Raw genomic sequence first — 17944 nt, 5'->3', positions numbered from 1 at the left:
TTGACACACGTGCTTTGCAACAAGTCGAACAAAAAATTTTCTCATTAGCATTTAATACGCAGCATCTCGTTCCTGCTTTTTCAGGGAACAGGATTGCAGTCAAGTAACCCGAGGCGTACACTGTAAAGTACATACTGAGCTGCATATACACTGCATCAGGATGCATGAAGCTGCTGTCATGTGACCTCATCATTGATGCATGTTTAATTCAGCATATATAAATATAATTTCTATAATATATATTTGTATATGACATACTGCAAATTTATATATATAAAGATTTTTTTTGCATTTTTGTGTAACGTTGTATCAAAAACGTCTGGCATTCTGATCAAATAATGCCAAAAGCTGAATTCAGAATAGTATACTAGCATACTAGTTTTACTATCATATAAAGATATGTCAGAGATAGTAAGAGTATGTAAGCAAGCTTTTACAAAGTTCTGAAAAACATGCAATCAATCATATGCTACTTTAACCATTTCTGCAGATATAGAGTGCAGCATGCAAATGTTCTGTATGCAAATATGCATTAAAACAACAGATTCTGTAACCCATAATCCAATGTGTTTGACCTTTAGTGTGATAAACAATGCTATTTTTGTATTATTTATTTACTATTATACTATCTATTAATATTTTTAATTAGTTTTTATTTTTTATATTTTCAGTTTTCACATTAATTTTAGTAATTTTATTGCTTGTGTCATTTATTTCTAATTCTTTATTTTATTTAATTTTCATTTAATTTAATTTATTTTAATATTTATTTCAATTTTAGTTTTAGTCTTTGTAGTACTTTTAAGCACTAATATGTTAAGTTCAACTATTTCTTGTAATATTTAGATTTTATTACAGCTTTATTTAATTTACCAAAAACATTTTCTATTAGCTTTAGTTAATAATAACACACTGTACATTACAATGTACATTCTGTTCATTTTTCACCTGTTGCATGTTTATATAATTTGCCTAATTTAATAAAAAAAGTGCAGTAATCTCGGCTCTGAAGCCGTATTCTGTGTTTAAGGCAATCAATTTTTGCATCTCAAAATAGGTCCAATTCGGCATCAATGACGATCAGTCGAGAGAACCAATGATGCTTCATGTCACTGATAGCAAACCTGAAGCAATGCATCTTGGGATGCCACAACTTCATTCTGTTCATCATACATGCTATCATATGATGTGCAATATAACGCACGAGCGGACAGGAGAGTTTTGCAGTTTTTTTGCAGTTAACCAAAAGTAATTGCAAAAAATACTTTTAGAAGTAGCAACAATTTCTTTTACAGTCTCTAGTGCTCATATGTGTGTTGTTGAGTGAGATCTGTGTGTGTGAGTGTTAATGAGCTCCCAGAGCTCGTCTGCTGGCACACGTCACGCCTCCGGGTGGATGAGGGACATACGGGACGCTTTCTCAAGGGCGCGTCAGTGTGTGTCATTTACAGTCAGATGAACAGGACGTTTACCTGGTTTGAAGTGCGGGAGTGAGTGAACACCTGGCCACGTCTCCTCTGATGGCGTCCCCAAAACCTGCACAGCAACACAGAGAGAAAACACTCAGTCCTTCACAGAGAAAACAGCTGAAGGGCAGCGCAAAGACAGTGTCTGATCGATCTCAGTGGAATACATCGCTCCGCTGGACACCAGCAGGCCACGACGCTTCATTCGCATGGGTTTATTATGCACAAGAGTGTGTGTGTGTGTGTTTAGAGCAGGAGCAGGAGCTTTTTGAAGTCTGAAGCTTGTAAAGAGAAGGACTCGATTAAACACACACTGTAATTACAGCCGTCAGATTCTATGAGCCGAACCGCTGAGACGAGCCAGAACCTCCTCAATATGTGTGTGTGTGTGTACCTGGTATTCCCTATGTTATGAGGACCAAATGTCCCCACAAAAAAATAGTAATACCAGTAAATTTGGGAATTCATGAGGAAACAAGCTTAAAAATCAACCAGAATTAAGTTTTTTGAAAATGTAAAAATGCCTGTAGTTTTGTGTGAAGGGTAGGTTTAGGGTAAGGGGATGGGAAATACAGTCTGGACAGTAGAAAAATCATTATGAGCCCCCGTAAAACATGGAAACCATGGAAAAGTGTGTGTGTGTGTATGTGGGAAGACTGAAGCACCACTCCATTTAAAAAACAGATCAGTGTGATCATGAAGGAACTGTAAATCTGGACAGTTTTCAGTCCTGCAGTACAGGAGTAGTAATTAGGATGCAGCATTACTGCAGTTTTTAAGACCCCCTTGTTGTCCCGCTTCTCTAACATCTAGCAGACATTTCATTATCAAGGTTCCCCATTCCTAGTCCAGAAGAGTCACTTTCCCACAGAGTTTAGTTTGATCTGAATTAAACACACCTGAATCAACTAGTCAAGATCTCTGCATTTGCATTAATGGCCAGGTGTGTCGAAACTAAACTCTACAGGAGCAGGAACATGCTTTACAAACACACCGTGTTTACACACGTCACTCAAACACAGAACCAGGAAACAGGAATCACATGAGTTCAGGGAAAGAGAAACTGAAGTGTAGTTTAGCTGTTGTGTGTAAAATGGCAGGAGCCAGAATTTCGGTGGATCAGAATGAGTTCATGTGTGCAGTGTGTCTGGATCTCCTGAAGGATCCGGTGACCATCCAGTGTGGACACAGTTACTGTAAGATCTGTATTACAGACTGCTGGGATCAGGAGGATCAGATGAGAGTCTACAGCTGCCCTCAGTGCAGACAGACCTTCAGTCCAAGACCTGCTTTAGCTAGAAACACCATGCTGGCTGAAGTGGTGGAGAAACTGAAGAAGAAACTGAAGAGGAGGAAACGTCCTGCTGACTGTTACGCTGGAGCTGGAGATGTGCAGTGTGACGTCTGTACTGGAAGAAAATACAAAGCCGCCAAGTCCTGTCTGATGTGTCTGAACTCTTACTGTCAGAATCACCTCGAACAACATGAGAGTTTGTTTAGAGGAAAGAGACACAATTTGACTGAAGCCACTGGAATACTGCAGGAGATGATCTGTCAGAAACACGAGAAGCTCCTTGATGTTTTCTGCCGCACTGACCAGAAATGTATATGTGTGCTGTGTACAATGGATGAACATAAAAACCATGACACTGTATCATCTGCAGAACAGAGGACAGAGAAACAGGTATTTAAAACTAGACACTGATGAAATATTGCTAAACACTCCTTTTGCTTCATGATAATTCTTGTAAGATGATTGTAACCGATCATCACTTCTGGAGTTTGAACCTGCAGCCATTGTTTATCAGTTCAGATAAGTCACCTTTATACTGCCTCATCCTACGTTTACTGGATTCATCTCTTCACATGATGATTTAGTGCAAGTAGTTTTCTGTGAGATTTACTATCATCTGTTTGTCCTGCAGAAGCAGCTGAAAGAGATGCAGAAGACGCTCCAGCAGAGAATCCAGCAGAGAGAGAAAGATCTTCAGCAGCTGAGAGAGGCTGTGGAGTCTCATACGGTGAGTCTGGAGAAGAAAATAAGTTTGTCTCAGTCTCAGTACAGACTCTCCTCTTTCAGTCCCACTGAAGCCTGAATCACTGTGTGTCCTAACAGCGCTCTGCACAGACAGCAGTGGAGGACAGTGAGAGGATCTTTACTGAGCTCATCCGCTCCATTAAGAGACGCCGCTCTGAGCTGATACGGCTGATCAGAGATCAGGAAAAGGCTGCAGTTAGTCGAGTTGAAGGACGACTGGAGCGACTGGAGCAGGAGATCAATGATCTGAGGAGGAAAGACGCTGAGCTGGAGCAGCTTTTACACACACAGGAACTCTGAGCTGATACGGCTGATCAGAGATCAGGAAAAGGCTGCAGTTAGTCGAGTTGAAGGACGACTGGAGCGACTGGAGCAGGAGATCAATGATCTGAGGAGGAAAGACGCTGAGCTGGAGCAGCTTTTACACACACAGGAACACATCCAGTTCCTGCAGGTAACACAGATCTAGAAGAACAGGATCATAGAGGACTTGAGCCAGATCCTGCTGTGACAGGAGACTCACAGAGAAACATTTAATTGAAACATTTCATTATTATATAATCATCAGTCAGACTCTCATCTAATCATCTTCTTTTGAAAGAGACGCCACTTACAAATATCTTATCTCTTTCTTCTGGAAGATATTGTCAGCAAATACACTGGAGGACACAAAGGTAAGTGCACACACATCAGGTTTATTGACAACAGGCAGGCAGAAGAGAGTAGAGCAACTGGTCCAGGTGAGTAAGCGGGGGATAGCAAGGGTTAATGCGTTTTATCTGAGTCTGAACGAGTTCTTGTTTCCTTTCCAGGGGATCACGGGGCAACAGAGGAGCACGGAGACAATAGAGCACAGGAGCGAAGGAGAACGGGGAACAGCACGCTGGAGCTGAAGACAGACAGGTATCACAGGTAAGGGTCCGGTAAGTAAACAAGCAATGTTTGAGACCAGACAATGGTTGTGCGGGAGGAGTGCAAGGATATAGTGCTCTTGATGAGTGGAGACAGGTGGCAGGGATCAATAATCAGGGGATTGGGATCTGGTGAGCGTGGTTAGCGGTGACTGTGACTTCCTGACAGTACCCCCTCCTCCAGGGGTGGCTCCTGACGTCCGACTGTGGCGACGAGGTCGGCCACGGCCTTTGGGAGAAGGACGTCTAGGTGGTGGCGATGGATATCTGCCAGGAAGGAAGGATCCAGAACATCCTCCCGGGCGACCCACGATCTTTCCTCTGGCCCGTACCCTTCCCAATCAATGATTTACTCCAGGTGACCGCCCCGCCGCCAGGAGTCCAAGATGTTCCGGACGCGGTAGATAGAGGGTTCTGCCATGATTTCAGGAGGAGTAGGCACTGCGGGTTCGTTGGGACCTGGGGCAGAGGGAGACATGGGTTTGAGGAGTGAGACATGGAATACTGGGTGGATACGATACCAGGCTGGGAGTTGAAGGTGGAAAGTGACTTAATTTATCTGCCTCGGGATGGTAAAAGGACCTATGTAGCAGGGACTCAGCTTTCTGCAGGGCAGGCAGAGACGCAGATCCCGGGTTGAAAGCCAAACCTTATCTCCTGGGCGATAGACGAGGGCGTTAGACCGACGGGCATCTGCGAATGCCTTATGTCTCCGCACTGCCTGCTGGAGGTGGACGTGGGCTGAGTCCCAAACTCTCTCGCTCGTTCGGAACCAGTGGTCAACAGCTGGAACTTCAGAGGGTTCTCCTGTCCAAGGAAACAGAGGGGGTTGGAAGCAGAGTATGCATTGGAACGGGGTGAGGCCTGTGGTGGTCTGTTTCAGGGAGTTCTGTGCATACTCGGCCCACGGGAAGAAACGGCTGCAGCTGTGTTGGTTGGAATGGCAGTATGTCCGGAGGTACCTCCCAATCTCCTGTAACTTCCGCTCAGTCTGGCCGTTGGTCTGGGGGTGATATTCCGGAGGAAAGGCATACTGTAACACCCAGGAGTTTGAAGAACGCCTTTTAGACATGGGAAATGAATTGTCGGAGACGATATCCTCAGACGATATCTTCAGGGATGCCAAAATTGTGGAAGACGTGCTGGAACAGGGCTTCGGCTGTCTTCATGGCTGTGAGGAGGCCCTTGAGGGGAATCAATCTGCAGGCCTTTGAGAACCGATCGACTGCAACGAGAATGCAGGTAAACCTATCGGAGTTAGGGAGATCGGTAACAAAGTCAACTCCGACCTGGGAACACGGACGACGTGGGATGGGCAAGGGAATCAGTTTACCAGTGGGGAGGTGATGTGGAGTCTTGGAGATGGCATAGAATGAGTAGCGGCGGACATACTGGGAGACATCCCGGGCCATACTGGGCTACCAGTACCGAGCTTGTAGGAGCGAGAGAGTACGCTGGCTGCCTGGATGTCCAGAACCCGGGGAAGTGTGCAGTGAGCCCAGAAGGGTTGGCCGCAGAGAAGATGGAACATATGTTTTCCCTTCTGGGACTCCCAGCGGAGAAGGTTCGATGAGGGTGGCAACACGGATCTGCTCTTCCAGAGTCCACTGGATGGGACTGACCAGGATGGCTGGAGGGAGGATCAGCTCTGCTGCGGTGGGTTCGTCGGTAGAGTGGATACAAGACAGGGAGTCAGCTTTGAGGTTCTTGTCTCCAGGAAGGTAGGTGACGGTAGGAACTGGAAACAGGTGAAGAACAACGCCTAGCGGGCCTGACGGGGGTTTAGCCTTTTGGCACTGCGGAGATACTCGAGGTTCTTATGGTCTGTAATTACGGTAAAGGGGTGTTGTGCTCCCTCCAGCCAGTGACGCCACTCCTCCAAAGCCAGCTTGATGGCGAGCAGTTCCCGGTTTCCGATGTCATAATTTTGCTCCGCCGGGGAGAGTAGTAGGCGCAAGGATGGAGGCAGGGAGGCAGGGAGGCTCTCCATGGCATTGTGAAAGCACTGCTCCCACGCCGGTGGTTGAAGCGTCCACTTCCAACAGGAAAGGGAGTTGGGGATCTGGGTGAGTGAGGATGGGAACAGTTCAGAAGGCCTCCTTGAGCTTCTTAACAGCGGCCTGAGCTTCAGGGTTCCAGGATAGGGACTTGGGTAATTGACGGAGCATGGAAGTGAGAGGGGCTGAGAGGAGACTGAAATTCTGGATTAATCTGTGGTAAAAGTTGGCAAATCTGAGGAATTGTTGGAGTTCCTTGACAGACTGCGGTTGGGGCCAGTCACGGATTTCCTGGACCTTCCCTTGGTCCATCTGAATACCATCGGCACTGATGATGTAACTGAGGAAACTGTACCGTGGGGCAGTGGAATTCACATTTTTCGAGCTTCAGGTAGAGATGGTGTTTCCAGAGCTGCTGGAGGACCTGCGTGACATGGTGGCGATGTTCGGCCAGGTTCTGGGAGTATATCAGAATATCGTCAATGTACACGATGACAAATCGATGGAGGAACTCCCAGAACACCTCGTTCATGAACCCCTGGAAGACAGACGTGAGTTGGCCAGACAATAAGGCATGGAGAGCCTCCTTGATGTAATTCTCCATTGCCTTGTGCTCCGGGATGGACGGGGGTAGACTCGAACCTTGGGGAGTTATGCTCCAAGCAGCAGGTCAATGGCACAGTCCCATGCCCAATGAGGTGGTAACTTAGTGGCTGCCTGTTTGCTGAAAACATCCTGGAATGCTGCGTAGTCAGATGGGATTACAGGGCTCTCCTGGGGTTCGGGACTCTCCACGAGGGTGGAGTTAACTTGGAGACAGGAGGTCTTCTCCGGGGGCATTGGAACATGGAGAGACAGTTCTGGAAGCAAGCCTCACTCTCGCTGGAATCCCATCTGATCTTGGGAGAGTGATGGGACAGCCACGGGCATCCTAGGATGATATCCACAGTGGAACCCTCCAGTACCAGAAATGTGATCGTCTCGCGGTGGAAACATCCCACATACAGGGAGATGGATATATAATGCGCCCACGCCCAAGCGGTTTCCCTTGGATAGTTTCAATCCTGAGCTCCCGGGCTTACCTTCTTCGGGGTAGATCGAGACGTTTCAGGAGGGCTTGGGAGATGAAGTTTCCCGAGGAGCCTGAGTCAATGAGGGCGGATACTGAAATGGAACGACGAGGAGTGAGTAGTTGTACTGTTAACCGTGGTAAGGTAGATATATCCGGCTCTTTACAGAGGGTACTCACCGCTGGGCGTGGGGGACGAGAGGGGCAGGACTGAAGGAAGTGCCCCGACGCACCCCAATAGAGACACAGACTCGTGGCGAGACGTCGAGCACGTTCCGTGCGTGACAGATGATAGGAGTCCACTTAAATCAGTTCTGGTACTGGAGGACAGGCAGCGAGTGAGGCTGGTGAATGGGCGATTTCGACGGGTTGGCAGGCGGTTAGGTGTTGAGAAATCTTTACGGCCTTTTGCATGAAGTTCTCTAAGCCCACTGTGTCATCATATATGGCCATCATGGCCTGGATCTGGGGGTCTAAACCCTGACGGTAAGCCGTCAGCAGCGCCGCCTCGTTCCATCCGCTAGTGGCCGCCAGGGTGCGGAACTGCAGGGTATAGTCATCAGACAAAGAAGTGCCCTGACGGAGGCGAATGAGCTGATCGGCGACTGACAGAGAGCCAGTGGATTGGCCGAAGACTTCCTTGAAGTGGGCTGAGAAGGCATCGAAAGAGCTAATCAAGCTGCTCTGTGAATTCCAGATGGCTCGTGCCCAGAGCAAAGCCTGTCCAGGGAGCAGAGAGATCAGGAACGCCACCTTCACTTGCTCTGTGATAAATTTCTGGGGCTGCATCTCGATAAAGAGAGAGACTTGAAGTAAAAACCCGCCACATTCAGCCGCCTCACCTGAGTAAAGAGCTGGAAGGGCCATGGGACTGGCTGAGGCAGATTGAGGAATGGTGACCGGAGAGAGAGTGGCTCGAAAAGTGCTGACCAACTCTTCGAGGATATCTGCCGCTGCAGGGGTTCGGGGCTCCATCTCCGGTCCTTGTATAGTTAGGTCTGGTCTTCTGTCAACAAATACACTGGAGGACACAGAGGCAAGTGCACACACAGCAGGTTTATTGACAACAGACAGGCAGAAGAGGTGAGATGCATGATGGACGCATTAACCCTTGCTATCCCCCTGGTCCAGGTGAGTAAGCAGGGGATAGCAAGGGTTAATGTGTCTTATCTGAGTCTGAATGAGCTCTGGTTTCCTTTCCAGGGGATCACGGGGCAACAGAGGAGCACGGGGACGATGGAGCACAGGAGCGGAGGAGAATGGGGAACAGCACGCTGGAGCTGAAGACAGACAGGTATTACAGGTAAAAGTCTGGTAAGTAAACAAGCAATGTCTGAAACCAGACAATGGTTGTGCGGGAGGAGTGCAAGGATATAGTGCTCTTGATGAGTGGTGACAGGTGGCGGTGATCAATAATCAGGGGATTGGGATCTGGTGAGCGTGGTTAGTGGTGACTGTGACTCCCTGACAGATATATTTAGCTTATGGGGGAAAAAATTGGATCAGGTGATCCTCAAACCTGATAAAAATTGATTTTTATTTGCCTGTACCACATTGATTAGTTGATGAATGGGATTTTTTTCTGATTTTTGTGGCCTTAAATGACTGAATTTGTGTTGACTTTTCTCAAAAATTGTGGCGATTTTGTAGGATGCTGTTTTGCTGTGAAAACCCAGCAATAATAATGGGTAAGATAAATCAAATATTTAAAAAGTACATTTCCAGTAAAATAATGTACATATTCAAATCTAATGTAGGCTTCTTGTGAAATCAGGTATTATGGGGACTAGCAAATATTCTTCCCAACATAAATCATATTCAATTCAATTCAGTTCAAAAGCTTTATTGTCTATCCTAAATGGGGTAGATAATTGTCTTTAGACAAAAGGCTCAACACACAACCAATACAAATAATCATCACAACAGCACTTTACATTACATACATCATTTCACAACTATAATGATACATAAGGAGAAAAAATATCATTTTAAGATCTTATTTAAAAATGCCAATCGCAGTTGGGATAAAGGTCTTCTTATACTTAGCCCTTTTCACTAAAGGCACTTTATACCACCTGCCAGAGGGAGGTGACTGGAAAGAACTATACAGGGGATGAGAAGAGTCTCCCACAATAACAGAGGCTTTCCTTTTAAATGCGACAGTAAAGAGATCAGTGAGAGGTGTTTGTCTCTCACCAATTTGGTATTCGGTATATTCGGTATTCCATACAGTAGATTAATAGTAGCCTTCATTAAAGCTCTAGTCTAGAAACGTTCGTTTCATCCCGCGCTGAACACAGAAATATAAACAAGACGTTTGATCACTTGAGCAGCCGTGTCTCTCTCACTCGTTTCAGAAATCAACAGGTTGAAAAGACAATAGACGTGTAGGTCGTTAATGAATGCTTGGGATCACATGGAAATCACATATAGTTTTAGTTTAAGTGTCAAATACTAGAATCTGTAACTCTAATGTGATTTAATGAATATGAGAAGAATGAAGCTGATGTTGTGAAAGTGCTGGATTGATGTGAGTTACTAAAGATCAGTCAAGTCAACAAGAGCCGCACAAATCTGATGTTCCTGCAGGTTATTGGGTGAAGTATGGAGCTGATGAGTTTTGATTTCTGTTTTCTGTAGAGTTTCCAGTCTCTCTCAGCACCTCCTGAATCTACAGACGTAAATGAGGATCCCTTCATTTCTCTCTTCTCTTCTGATGACCTGAGAGAATCTGTCCATCAGCTGAGAGACAAACTGAAGGATTTCTGCAAAGAGGAGCTCAAGAAGATCTCAGGCAGAGGTAAAGTCCTGGAGATTCATCTGCTCTCAGAAACCAGTCCATCATCATCTCATATCATGGAGAACATCATATTAGAAATGTCTTAGGAATGGATGCAGGATCATGAGAATCACACTGTTCATGTCTGTTAATTTCCACAGTCGCATTCACCAACATTGTTCTCTGGACCAGGAAGGACTTCATACAATGTAAGTCAGTCAGAAAACAAGCAGAAAAACATCTCAGACAGAGGTAAAGTCCTGGAGATTCATCTGCTCTCAGAAACCAGTCCATCATCATCTCATATCATGGAGAACATCATATTAGAAATGTCTTAGGAATGGATGCAGGATCATGAGAATCACACTGTTCATGTCTGTTAATTTCCACAGTCGCATTCACCAACATTGTTCTCTGGACCAGGAAGGACTTCATACAATGTAAGTCAGTCAGAAAACAAGCAGAAAAACTCACTGAGTGTGTTCATGTTCTTCCTGCAGAAGGTGAAAGAAGAGTTTCATAATTGATGATGTAAATGATGATTTGCACAGGATATCTGGTGATCTGTTCTGAGACACTGATGATACACTGAATATGAAGAGTTCAGCTACATGAAAAGATCAAACAGATTCATAATTCCTGATTCTGATGTATTTTATCTCCATCAGATTCTCATCAGCTCACTCTGGATCTGAACACAGTGAATAATTACCTCAGTCTGTCTGAGAGCAACAGAGTGATTACTAACACTAACACAGTCCAGTCGTATCCTGATCATCCAGACAGATTTGACTATTGGTATCAGGTGTTGTGTAGAGAGAGTGTGTGTGGACGCTGTTACTGGGAGCTGGAGTGGAGTGGAGAAGAAGTGTTTATATCAGTGTCATATAAGAACATCAGCAGGAAGGGACGGGGTGATGAGTGTTTGTTTGGATTTAAGTGCCCTGACGGAGGCGAATGAGCTGATCGGCGACTGACAGAGAGCCAGTGGATTGGCCGAAGACTTCCTTGAAGTGGGCTGAGAAGGCATCGAAAGAGCTAATCAAGCTGCTCTGTGAATTCCAGATGGCTCGTGCCCAGAGCAAAGCCTGTCCAGGGAGCAGAGAGATCAGGAACGCCACCTTCACTTGCTCTGTGATAAATTTCTGGGGCTGCATCTCGATAAAGAGAGAGACTTGAAGTAAAAACCCGCCACATTCAGCCGCCTCACCTGAGTAAAGAGCTGGAAGGGCCATGGGACTGGCTGAGGCAGATTGAGGAATGGTGACCGGAGAGAGAGTGGCTCGAAAAGTGCTGACCAACTCTTCGAGGATATCTGCCGCTGCAGGGGTTCGGGGCTCCATCTCCGGTCCTTGTATAGTTAGGTCTGGTCTTCTGTCAACAAATACACTGGAGGACACAGAGGCAAGTGCACACACAGCAGGTTTATTGACAACAGACAGGCAGAAGAGGTGAGATGCATGATGGACGCATTAACCCTTGCTATCCCCCTGGTCCAGGTGAGTAAGCAGGGGATAGCAAGGGTTAATGTGTCTTATCTGAGTCTGAATGAGCTCTGGTTTCCTTTCCAGGGGATCACGGGGCAACAGAGGAGCACGGGGACGATGGAGCACAGGAGCGGAGGAGAATGGGGAACAGCACGCTGGAGCTGAAGACAGACAGGTATTACAGGTAAAAGTCTGGTAAGTAAACAAGCAATGTCTGAAACCAGACAATGGTTGTGCGGGAGGAGTGCAAGGATATAGTGCTCTTGATGAGTGGTGACAGGTGGCGGTGATCAATAATCAGGGGATTGGGATCTGGTGAGCGTGGTTAGTGGTGACTGTGACTCCCTGACAGATATATTTAGCTTATGGGGGAAAAAATTGGATCAGGTGATCCTCAAACCTGATAAAAATTGATTTTTATTTGCCTGTACCACATTGATTAGTTGATGAATGGGATTTTTTTCTGATTTTTGTGGCCTTAAATGACTGAATTTGTGTTGACTTTTCTCAAAAATTGTGGCGATTTTGTAGGATGCTGTTTTGCTGTGAAAACCCAGCAATAATAATGGGTAAGATAAATCAAATATTTAAAAAGTACATTTCCAGTAAAATAATGTACATATTCAAATCTAATGTAGGCTTCTTGTGAAATCAGGTATTATGGGGACTAGCAAATATTCTTCCCAACATAAATCATATTCAATTCAATTCAGTTCAAAAGCTTTATTGTCTATCCTAAATGGGGTAGATAATTGTCTTTAGACAAAAGGCTCAACACACAACCAATACAAATAATCATCACAACAGCACTTTACATTACATACATCATTTCACAACTATAATGATACATAAGGAGAAAAAATATCATTTTAAGATCTTATTTAAAAATGCCAATCGCAGTTGGGATAAAGGTCTTCTTATACTTAGCCCTTTTCACTAAAGGCACTTTATACCACCTGCCAGAGGGAGGTGACTGGAAAGAACTATACAGGGGATGAGAAGAGTCTCCCACAATAACAGAGGCTTTCCTTTTAAATGCGACAGTAAAGAGATCAGTGAGAGGTGTTTGTCTCTCACCAATTTGGTATTCGGTATATTCGGTATTCCATACAGTAGATTAATAGTAGCCTTCATTAAAGCTCTAGTCTAGAAACGTTCGTTTCATCCCGCGCTGAACACAGAAATATAAACAAGACGTTTGATCACTTGAGCAGCCGTGTCTCTCTCACTCGTTTCAGAAATCAACAGGTTGAAAAGACAATAGACGTGTAGGTCGTTAATGAATGCTTGGGATCACATGGAAATCACATATAGTTTTAGTCAAATACTAAAATACTAGAATCTGTAACTCTAATGTGATTTAATGAATATGAGAAGAATGAAGCTGATGTTGTGAAAGTGATGTGAGTTACATGATCCCTTCAGTTCTCTCTTCTCTTTTGATGATCTGAGAGAATCTGTCCATCAGCTGAGAGACAAACTGGAGGATTTCTGCAAAGAGGAGGTCAAGAACATCTCAGGCAGAGGTAAAGTCCTGGAGATTCATCTGCTCTCAGAAACCAGTCCATCATCATCTCATATCATGGAGAACATCATATTAGAAATGTCTTAGGAATGGATGCAGGATCATGAGAATCACACTGTTCATGTCTGTTAATTTCCACAGTCGCATTCACCAACATTGTTCTCTGGACCAGGAAGGACTTCATACAATGTAAGTCAGTCAGAAAACAAGCAGAAAAACTCACTGAGTGTGTTCATGTTCTTCCTGCAGAAGGTGAAAGAAGAGTTTCATAATTGATGATGTAAATGATGATTTGCACAGGATATCTGGTGATCTGTTCTGAGACACTGATGATACACTGAATATGAAGAGTTCAGCTACATGAAAAGATCAAACAGATTCATAATTCCTGATTCTGATGTATTTTATCTCCATCAGATTCTCATCAGCTCACTCTGGATCTGAACACAGTGAATAATTACCTCAGTCTGTCTGAGAGCAACAGAGTGATTACTAACACTAACACAGTCCAGTCGTATCCTGATCATCCAGACAGATTTGACTATTGGTATCAGGTGTTGTGTAGAGAGAGTGTGTGTGGACGCTGTTACTGGGAGCTGGAGTGGAGTGGAGAAGAAGTGTTTATATCAGTGTCATATAAGAACATCAGCAGGAAGGGACGGGGTGATGAGTGTTTGTTTGGATTTAATGATCAGTCCTGGAGTTTGGACTGCACTCCCTCCAATTACTCATTCATACACAATAACAAACAGACTGTTCTCCCTGTAGAGTCCATCAGCAGTAGAATAGGAGTGTTTGTGGATCACAGTGCAGGAACTCTGTCCTTCTACAGCGTCTCTGACACAATGAGCCTCATCCACACAGTCCAAACGACATTCACTCAGCCACTCTATCCTGGGTTTAGTCTTTATTTTTCTGGATCATCAGTGAAACTGTGCACATGAATCAGAATAGACTGACGAGAGATTCTACCCATAATGCTTTGAGCTGCATGATAAATCAGTAACAGTGAGATGTTATAGAGTCTCTTCTTTTCTCTTCATGACATTAATACTGCAGCTAAACTTCTGTCACTGAAATAATGTCAGAATAAATGTGTAATAAATTCTCATATAGACAGTAAGATCAGTGTCTGTGAGTCCTGCTGTGTGACCATGTGTTTCTGTGCTTTTCTCAACCTGTTTGTGTTGATTTAGTTTTTAACCCTTTGGGGTCGACAAACGCGGATACGCTTTTTGAGGCATCTTCTCCTGATAACACCGAAAATGGTGTAAATATTTTGAATGTGTTATACCCATGTCTTATGGAGTAATGACGCTGAACTGTTTGAAACTGTTTCAATTTTCGTTTGGGACTGTGGCTGCATCACCGGCATCTTGTACAAGAAAGGCACATGCATGTCGTTCAGTTTTGAGTTCACTGGAAAATCCTACTGAGTAAGTGCACAGTATAGTAATTGTATTATTCCTAGAATATGTGGAAATATTATTTGTGGTTGATAGTGTTAAAATGTAAGAATTGGCATTCTGTTTTCTCATGAAGTATGCATACTATACTAAGGTACTGTGGGGAATACACCACTCTTGCCTTCACCTGCATCTCTCACAGGAAGGGGGCACTCGTTCAGTTTTCAACTCCGTTCAGAATCTTTGAATAAGTGTGCATTCACTATTTTACAGATGTTACTTTCATTTGATTTATTTACTGCATGGTAAAATATGTTTGCTGTGTGGTAATTGTGTTCTTTGTTTCGATAAATTAGTACTAGTATCAGTGAACATCACAATAATGTTAATAATGTAGTTTGTGTAAACAGCAAGCTTACTTTTTTATTTCAGATGTGAGAATAACAGTGTAAAAAAACCTGTTGCAAAGAGAGCCAAAGCAAAGTCATGGAAAACAGAGACTGACGCTGACATGTTCCACAGGCTCTGAGATTCCTGCCTGCACAAGAACCTGGACCACAGCTAAGACCATGTTATGCACACACTCCCAAAATGATGTGATAGTTATATATATTCTAAATAAACTACAAACAAAAAATATATACATTTATTTTTTCCTCACATTCTTTCTTGTAGCAATTCCCTCTCAGTCACACACCTGACTGAAAGGCTCATTATGCAGCTCATTATGCAGGCCTTTGTCTTCTCAGGTGTGAATCACATCATTATCCATGACCATTCACGACCCCCTCGCATATTCCTTTTCTACACAAAATGTGTCTTAGAAAATTTTAATCAATATATTGTTTTCTGTGAGTGAGTGAACAAGATGATTTTCACATCATTCAAGATCCAGTTCTCAAAAGTCTTGTGAACAAATGTTCTGTATGTGTTTTATGGCCTTATTTCAGTGACTTTAAAATTTTAGTTTTTCACTAAGCACGCATAAACGTTGTTTTCTCAAAAACACAATCACATACATACATGCTGCCCACATATTATTGTAGCCCAATTTGTGCTGATTATGGTGCTACTAAACTTAGCTATTCAAATGTTTATTAGCAACTGAAAAAAGCACAAATGTCAGGACATGTCAAAACTTCTCCAGGGCCCAAAACACCCTCAGACCCCAGATGGTTAAAGAAATTGTGGAAAGGGAAGAAGCAAACTCTTGCAAGCAAAACCCCATTCCAGGGACATCCGAGCATACCGAGTCCTCCCCCCATACCAGGACAGAGGAAAGCACCAATTCAGAAGAAAGAGAGAACAACATCCTCCCTCCACAACACAATCGCTCAACTACAACACAGCCCAGCACTGCTGGAAGTGGAAACAGTGGAAATAAGTGAGCAAGTTCATAACCAAACTTCTATCTCTCTGTCAAAAATAAGAAACCAACTGAAAGTGTCGATCCAAGAGCTGAAGGGAGAAATTAACATCCTGTCCCAGGACAGAGAAAATCTCAAAAGAGACTGAATTAAAACACATCATGGGGAAATCACAACAACTGTTGCTGTGGGTTGTTTTTTAGTCCATGGGTTGAAGAACACAGAACACATTTTGATGTGATTTGGAACGCAATTGGACTAGTTTTGGTCATGACTGGACTAGTATTGAGTACCAGTTGGTCTGATTTTGTTGCACTGACCTGGCAACCCTGCACACCTCAGACCTCAGCCACAAAACACACAGGCTGAAATCAGCCTCCTCATGGACTTTAATGATAAATTCCTGCAAAAGGAAAAGCTTTTTCCAGGGCATAAATCCACAAATCTCTGGTGCCCAAAAACTAGAGTACTCTCTGACCCCAGCTTTGGGACACCCTTACACACCAGCTTTGGGACACCCTTACACACCATTATACACACCAGCACCAACGACCTGAGAGCACAGCAGGAGAGAGTTAGGCGGCTGGTCTGCAGAGTAGCAGAGAAAGCTACAGAAACCTGTCCCAATGCAAAGATCACCATATCTACTCTCTTACATTCACATAGACACCCTCCACAGAGTCAACGCTGACATCTCCAGAAGATGTGCTCTCCTGCCCAACGAGCACCTGGCTCACCATACCAGCATCAGAACAAGAGACCTCTGTGACCATGTACACATAAAAAAGACAAAGTCAATATGTTTGCAAAAACACTGAAAGACACTGCATGGGCCAGACAGACCACCTCAACACAAACACAAAGCAGAAGCCCTCTGTTTCACCCCATGAACACATGAAACACTAGGGCTGGGCTTTGACACAAATTTCACGATTCGATTTGATTCTCATTCACAAGCTTGCGATTCGATTCGATTACCAATTCGATTTGATTCAATTCAATATCGATTATTTTGGATACATATCAGGTACAGTACATGCCAAATTTTTTAAATAATAAAGTCACAATTACATAATAATATTTCTACTTCAATTTGTTGTTTTTTTTAATATAAACATTTAAATGGTGGCTGTCATAAAAACGTGATGGATTTATTCAAACAAATTAAACATTGAAGAACAGTAACATTTATAATGAATATGTTATATGGTGCATATATTTAGCAAAATGCCCCTCTCTACAGTTTATTTTTCTGGCTGACTAATGAGTTTATGGTCACCGAATATGTTTTTCTGAGGTAAATGTGACGTTACGTGACATTGTTTACAAGACAGTGGCAAATCCTTTAAATGAAAACATACTTACAGTCTGTGTGTCAGAACAGCCAGCATTGTAGTCTACTCTCCCAGCATCAGGAAGCAGTCCTCCTGATTTCTAGTCGTGTCCTCTTTTGGAAGACCAAACAAAGTAGTTTCGCTTTCACAACGAAACACAGCGTCACACACGGCGGCCTAGAGTGAGCAGAGGCCTGCGGGCTAGAGTGAGGAATGGCTGGCGGATTCGACGAAGGAGTGGCGGGCGGGCTTGCGGCAACCACACGTGACGACCCCGGGCTGGACTCCGCTTCGTCCACGGTGAAAGCCGATCCCGTGATCCACAGCACAAAGTAAATGTATTTCTTCAGCGACCAGCACGGATCAGCTCTAGGCATGACGAAGCACATACCGTCCTCTTTTGGAAGACCAAACAAAGTATTTTCGCTTTCACAACGAAACACACAGCACCATCATGACAAGGATGGCAGCGTCAACAAAACTACAGTAAGAATAAAAGTTACTAAAAGTTTGGGCGGTGTTATGCAAATCTTCCCACATCGTGACGTAGACATGTGGGGCGTGT

At 44.1% G+C, this 17944-nt stretch overlaps 2 protein-coding genes across 2 annotated transcripts in view; one reads left to right on the top strand and one right to left on the bottom strand.

The window, feature by feature from the left end:
• Positions 1 to 17944, bottom strand: part of LOC107601958 (cyclin-dependent kinase 14-like) — a 131449-nt gene that overhangs the window by 47091 nt on the left and 66414 nt on the right. Inside the window, exon 8 of the mRNA XM_016294330.1 lies at positions 1473 to 1536. Within this exon, the coding sequence (XP_016149816.1) occupies positions 1473 to 1536 (64 nt within the window). The remainder of the gene's footprint in view (positions 1 to 1472; positions 1537 to 17944) is intronic.
• LOC107601981 (tripartite motif-containing protein 16-like) lies at positions 2536 to 14222 on the top strand. The gene is made up of 7 exons (XM_016294359.1): positions 2536 to 3150; positions 3392 to 3487; positions 3583 to 3693; positions 3836 to 3958; positions 10122 to 10327; positions 10450 to 10469; positions 13690 to 14222. Exons 1-7 carry the CDS (start codon positions 2560 to 2562, stop codon positions 14214 to 14216), a joined length of 1674 nt encoding a protein of 557 aa, XP_016149845.1. The 5' UTR covers positions 2536 to 2559; the 3' UTR covers positions 14217 to 14222.

The sequence above is a fragment of the Sinocyclocheilus grahami genome, unplaced genomic scaffold, assembly GCF_001515645.1.
Source record: "Sinocyclocheilus grahami isolate Dianchi unplaced genomic scaffold, SAMN03320097.WGS_v1.1 scaffold316.1, whole genome shotgun sequence".
Taxonomy (NCBI): domain Eukaryota; kingdom Metazoa; phylum Chordata; class Actinopteri; order Cypriniformes; family Cyprinidae; genus Sinocyclocheilus; species Sinocyclocheilus grahami.
The sequence above is the reverse complement of the archived record's forward strand: the minus strand, read 5'-3'. Positions and strand labels throughout refer to the sequence as shown.